Raw genomic sequence first — 6930 nt, forward strand, 5'->3', positions numbered from 1 at the left:
TGCAGGGAAGTGAGGGGTGACAACTGTCCACAATTCAGCTCCCACCAGTCATTGGGGAACTTAGTTCACACCTGCCTTGCTCTCAAAACAGGCAAATGCCTAGACATCCTAAGTTGCAAAGGAAACAGCGCGCCGCCTCTGAGTCAGGCTGCTGCCCCGTGACAATGCCTTGATCAGAGGCAGGAGGGCAGGGAACACTGTCAGCCTGTCAGCAGCATTCTATTCTCTGAAGACCCCTGTGGTTTTCTTTCAGGCGCAGGAAAAAATAAAAGGAAATATTAGAGAAAATAAACTGCTTTCTTACTGTATCGCTTTGGTCCATCTTCCAAACAAAATGAAAGGGTTAATGTGGCATCATCTTCAAAAAACTCGGTGGCAAACGCGTCCCACCAGAGGTTGTCGCTGTCCTGCAAAGAGACAGATCATTTATTTAGCAGGCAAGAGCGGAAAATAGCTCAGAGAGGAGCTGAGAAAGGGAAAAAGGCCGAAAAACCCAGTCACCGGTGGCTTGGGTCTCAGCATATGTGTGTGGGTGTTCTGGAAGGAGTGTGGGCGGGTGTGTGGTCACTCTTCAAATTAATTGCCTCAAATGGGGATGGAATTCCAATCCAATAAACAAGCTAATGCAAAGTGAATGAAAATTAATTCTGGGGGACATATTTGGGGAGATTTAATAAACGTATTTTGGAATACTGTGAAAGTTTTTAAGAAAAGGGTTTGCATTTAATGTAAAATGTACTCAGCCTTTTTTCTCTTTCTTTCACTTTGCTCTTTTAAGAGCCAGACTTTACAAACAGAAACCACAATATTACAACCAGGTTAAGGAGACTACATTTTTTAAAGATAATTTATTTAAAGAAAAAGAAAAGATTGTGTGTGGCTTGTGGCATTCCTCCATGTAAATATCCCTATGAAAGACACAGGTATTGCTACCTGGATTTATGTAGAAAGATGAGTTTGTGCACAAGCAAACATCACATACATGAGGACTATTCTCGAGGATTGGTTTAAGATGACAGGCAATCACTAGCTCGTTATTAAATCAGTTATTAACAACAGAACAGTCCAGCAGAATGCAGGCCATCCACAGGGGCTCTGCTCGTTTGTCTTGGGTGGAGAGTTTCCCTTGTTCGTCCAGAAAATACTTTGAACTTGACCAAGTTGAAGACCGTTAATGTCACTGCAAATCTTCAAGGGCAGGAGAAGGGCTTCCCCAACAGGGACTTGGGGGGATTATGCATATTGTTGTGTTTAAACGGTGTGGGGGGGGTCCTAACTGTGCCTCATTCTCTGCATAGTGCTCTATTTACTCCCAAGTTATTTTTTAATTTTAATTTTCGTTCATCAATTTTTATTGAAGTATAGTTGCTTTACAATACTGTGTTAGTTTCTGCTGAGTAGCAAAGTGAATCAGCTACACATATAGATATACCTTCTCTTTTTAGGATTTCCTTCCCATTTGAGTCACCACAGAGAACGGAGTAAAGTTCCCTGTACTATATCGTAGGTTCTCATTCGTTATCCATTTTGCACCCAGTATGAATAATGTGCACATATACACATGTGCATATAGACATATATGAGCGCTCAGTAGTTGATACTTCCAAATTGTGCTGCTGGAGAAGACTCTTGAGAGTCCCTTGGACAGCAAGGAGATCAAACCAGTCAATCCTAAAGGAAATCAACCCTGAATATTTATTGGAAAGACTGATGCTGAAGCTGAAGCTCTAATACTTTGGTTACTTGATGCAAAGGGCTGGCTCATTGGAAAAGACACTGATGCAGGGAAATATTAAAGGCAGGAGGAGAAGGGGATGACAGAAGATGAGAGAGTTGGATGGCATCACTGACTCAATGGACATGAGTCTGAGCAAATTCAGGAGATAATGAAGGAGAGGGAAGTCTGTCATGTTCTAGTCCATGGGCTCACAAAGAGTCGGACACAATTTAGTGCCTGAACACCAACAGCAACGTGAGACTGCCCAGGTGGCTCAGCGGTAAAGAATCTGCCTGTCAATGCAGGAGATGTGGGTTCAATGACTGGATCAGGAAGATCCCTGGAGGAGGAAAGAGCAACCCCCTTCAGTATTCTTGCCTGGGAAATCCCATGGACAGAGGAGCCTGGTGGGCTGTGGTCCGAGGGGCTGAAAATAGTTGGACAAGACTGAGTGTACACATGGCGTGCATTCATGTGTACACACACACGCGTGTGCATGTGTACTTTTGTCACCTGGTGTGAAGAGCCAACTCACCGGAAAAGATCCTGATGCTGGAAAAGATCGAAGGCAAAAGGAGAAGGGGGCAACAGGAGATGAGACGGTTGGATGGCATCACTGACTCAGTGGCGATAGTGGAGGAGAGAGAAGCCTGGCGTGCTGCAGTCCATGGGGCCGCAAAGAGCTGGACACGACCGAGCAACTGAACGATAATCTGTGTCAATCCCAGTCTCCCAATTCCTCCCACCCCACCCCCTGCCCAACTCATTTTTCTACATCTTTGGGGAGGCAAGGACTAGGGTTCAGGAAGAAGGAAGGGTGATGGAAAGGTTCATATTTTGTCTCAGTCTGGTTTCTTTTTTTTCTACATCTTTGGGGAGGCAAGGACTAGGGTTCAGGAAGAAGGAAGGGTGATGGAAAGGTTCATATTTTGTCTCAGTCTGGTTTCTTTTTTTTCTACATCTTTGGGGAGGCAAGGACTAGGGTTCAGGAAGAAGGAAGGGTGATGGAAAGGTTCATATTTTGTCTCAGTCTGGTTTCTTTTTTTTCTACATCTTTGGGGAGGCAAGGACTAGGGTTCAGGAAGAAGGAAGGGTGATGGAAAGGTTCATATTTTGTCTCAGTCTGGTTTCTTTTCAAGCCCTTCACTCTACTGCTCCATTGTCAGGACTCATGCTCAGGAGGAGGCTCGAACCGTGCAGTAGGGCAGGTGGTATTATTAATACCTCATTGGTGGATCTGTCCTGTGCACAGCCCTCAGAGCAGGCACATCCTGACACCTTTTCCCAGCTATGTGAACTTGAACAGCTTATTTTACCTCCGTGAGCCTATTTCCTTACTTGGAAATTAAGGATAATGATAATGCCAACAATAATACATATCTCAACCAGAAGATACAACAACAGTTACATTAATAAGTATCTTGCACAGAAGATGTGGCATTTCAGTAAGTCAGTGGCTGTAATGTGCCCAGCAGAGTGCTGGGAACACAGTGAAGATCAATGCAATGCCACATTCGCTTATCTACCATCTTTAATGTCACTTCTAAGGGATGAAGCATTTCATGTTCTGAAGAACTCTACATCAAAACTGTTTCCAAATTGAGTATGTTTCCAAATCACTTTGACTGTCTGTAACCCATTTCTTGGCAACAATACCTGTCTGTGACATAGTGGAAACTTATGAATGGATAAAGCATTGTGAGATAGATATAGATATATAGATATGATGGAATATTACTCAGCCATGAAAAGGAACATACTTGAGTCAGTTCTAGTGAGGTGGATGAACCTAGAGCCTATTATACAGAGTTAAGTAAGTCAGAAAGAGAAAAACAAATTTCATATATGAACACAAATATAAGGAACCTAGAAAAATGGGCCTGATGAACCTATTTGCAGGGCAAGACTAGAGACACAGACATAGAGAACAGACTTTGGACGCAATGGGACGAATTGAGAGAGTAGCCTTGAAATACATACACTCCTGCATGCTAAGTTGCTTCAGTCGTGTCTAACTCTTTGCAACCCTACGGACTGTAACCCACCAGGCTCCTCTGTCCATGGGGTTGTCCAGGCAAGAGCACTGGAGTGGGTTGCCATGCCCATTCCCAGCCTTAGGATCGAACCCATGTCTCTTTTGTCTGTTCCACTGACAGGCAGGTTCTTTATCACTAGCGCCACCTGGAAGCCCATATAATTGCTGCTGCTGCTGCTGCTGCTAAGTCGCTTCAGTCGTGTCCGACTCTGTGCGACCCCATAGACAGCAGCCAACCAGGCTCCTCCGTCCCTAAAATAGATGGTCAGCAGGAAGCTGCTGTATGGGCCGAGGGAACTCAACCCAGTGTTCTGTGACAACCTAGAGGGGTGGGATGCAGGGGAGTGGGGGGCGGGGAGGTTCAGGAGGGAGGGGACATACACTTGTGTACTGGTGGCTGATTCACAACGTTGTATGGCAGAAGCCAATACAATATTGCAAAACAATTATCCTTCAATTAAAAAAAAGAAAGAGAGAAGTTAACCAACTCTCTTTTGCTTGCTAATTGTTCAAAGACCCAGGGACTAAATCAGTTCCTCCAGCTCCATTCTCCTGTCATCTCACTCTGGGTTTCTAGCCCTTTTGCTAGAAAGTGGACCAGTGGAAGGTGAAAGCCCAGGGGGCACACAGGCTGATCTGAAGTCACTAGGAAAAAAGAAAGGGTCCAGGCTGTCAGGAGGTGGGAGGATTGTCCATAAGCAGCCATTCAGTTTCCGCAGGACCCAGACAAGGGAGTGCTGGCAGAAGTCAAGGGGTGGGTAAAGACCTCAGAGCGGGGGATGACATTTGATTCAAACCAACTGTAATGGAACATGAGATGACTCAGTGTCTCAGGAAATGTCAGGGCAGGTTTGGCAGGAGAAGGCTACATCAAATGACTATACACACACACACAAAACCAATTGGCTTTGGTCACAGATCTTGGGAGAACATTCCAAAAATAAAAAAAATACATAGTTTCACAGGACCAGACACATCATAGGTACATAAGAGAACACACACACATGTGGGCTGAGAGGATGAAGGAATAGACGAGAAATGGGACTTCTCTTTTGTGCCATCAAAGACAACCCAACTCAAGAAACTCACGTTTTTGTGAGGTCTAGATGGTCGATCCTACTTTATCTGTCAGTCAATACTTTTAAACGGGCACAAAAAAATTTTGGGACACTATTTTTAAGCTCCAGTTGTCAACTGCCCCCCAACACACATATATACAGTTTTTAAATTAGTCCTTAGTTACGAGAGAAAAATTCTGATGGAAAGAGGGGATTAAAAAGTAGTATTTTTAAGAAAAAATTAGTGAATGTCAAGTACAATCCAGGCTCCGCTTGGCTTTTTTTCTGAAGGAAGCAGATCATGGAAAGAACGTACATAGCAGCGGGGGGTGGGGGCACTGGGTTAGTAGTACCACCCGTAACTCAATATTTTCTAAGTTTTTTTTCCCATGAATTGAACCATCTTATATTCACAACTGCCCTAGTTGTTCCCAAGGGGCACAACAAGCGGTCTTTAGAGAGAATTTATACCTTTGACCTCTATGTTACATTGGCTTCAACATATAAATTCTGCCTCTTATTCACTGATGACCTAAGTCAAAACCTCAACTTCCTTGCCTGTATTTATTCATTTGCAAACTGGGAGCAGTTATTGCAGTGCACTGTGGAGCCTAGGGAGTAACTGTCCGGCACATAATTGTTGCTCAATAAATGGCAGCTATTATTATTCATTATGGTCTTCTTTGATGCTAAGATATCTGTAAGTAGAGAATCTGAATTTCAAAAAACGTAAACTTCTCAGTCAAGATCATCAGCTAGAAAGTGGTGAAGTGAAAGTTCCCATGCTGTGGTTTCCTTAGTCTACACACACACACACACACAACATGGGAACTTAGCTTCACCACTTTCTAGCTGATGAAAGTCTGCTAATTCTAGCCTATTTTTTTTAATGGATTTAATCTTTTTAGAGTAGTTTTAGTTAACAGCAAAATTAAGAGGAAAGTACAGAAGATTCCCACACCTTCTTGCTCACATACATTCAGAGCCTCGCTCACTATAGCAGTGGATTTGTATAATTGATAAACCAGCCCATGTTTTTTACCAAACAGTTCTGTTCAAAAAGTGATTTTCACCTTAGATTGAAGACAACAAGCAAGAGTAGAAGAGGCTGGCACTGGCTGCAGGACATTTTGCTTGAGTGGATCTCCTCCAGTCCTTCCAGATTTTGCCCCCTTCTCTCACCTTCATGTGCTTTTTTCTGAAAATGAACCTCCTCTTTACCCCCTCCTGCCATTCACCGGTTAGTATAGTTCCTGGGATCAGTGAGGCAATTTTATGGAAGAAATCTGCATAGTAGCTAGGCCAGGAGTCCAGGGAGCAGCAGAAATACTATAAAAACCCATGCTGAACCAATGTGAAATTTCTAGCAGAAAATCTAGCAATGTGACAGGTGGAATCTCAGCTCTCAGCCACAGAGCTGAGCTAACAACTTCATGAGCTGTGGGCAATGGTAAAAAATCAGTGCTTCCATATTTGATTTCTAGATGTCAGTCATCTAGATGGCATGACCCTTGCAGACAAAGGCAACAGGGCTCTGCTTGACCACATGTGAAAGAGACCAAGGAAAGGTAACAGAAAGTGCCTGGGCACGATTCTGCCTTACTATGCACAGGTTGTGGAAAATTCTGAAAGTGATGGGAATACCAGACCACCTGACCTGCCTCTTGAGAAATCTGTATGCAGGTCATGAAGCAACACTTAGAACTGGACATGGAACAACAGACTGGTTCCAAAGAGGAAACGGAGTACATCAAGGTTGTATATTGTCACCCTGCTTATTTAACTTATGTGCAGAGTACATCATGAGAAACGCTGGGCTGGAAGAAGCACAAGCTGGAATCAAGATTGCCGGGAGAAATATCAATAACCTCAGATACGCAGATGACACCACCCTTATGGAAGAAAGTGAAGAGGAACTAAAGAGCCTCTTAATGAAGGTAAAAGAGAAGAGTGAAAAGTTGGCTAAAAGCTCAACGTTCAGAAAATGAAGATCATGGCATCTGGTCCCATCAGTTCATGGGAAATAGATGGGGAAACAGTGGAAACAGTGTCAGACTTTACTTTGGGGGGCTCCAAAATCACTGCAGATGGTGATTTCAGCCATGAAATTAAAAGACCCT

At 43.7% G+C, this 6930-nt stretch overlaps 1 protein-coding gene across 6 annotated transcripts in view; it reads right to left on the bottom strand.

Moving 5' to 3' along the window:
* LDB2 (LIM domain binding 2) overlaps positions 1 to 6930 on the bottom strand; it is a 454021-nt gene that overhangs the window by 282289 nt on the left and 164802 nt on the right. For all 6 annotated transcript variants that reach the window (XM_010857301.1, XM_010857299.1, XM_010857300.1 and 3 more), the window contains exon 2: positions 305 to 407. In XM_010857301.1, coding sequence (XP_010855603.1) covers positions 305 to 407 — 103 coding nt within the window. The remainder of the gene's footprint in view (positions 1 to 304; positions 408 to 6930) is intronic.

This window comes from Bison bison, unplaced genomic scaffold (assembly GCF_000754665.1).
Source record: "Bison bison bison isolate TAMUID 2011002044 unplaced genomic scaffold, Bison_UMD1.0 scf7180017864379, whole genome shotgun sequence".
In the NCBI taxonomy this organism is placed as follows: domain Eukaryota; kingdom Metazoa; phylum Chordata; class Mammalia; order Artiodactyla; family Bovidae; genus Bison; species Bison bison.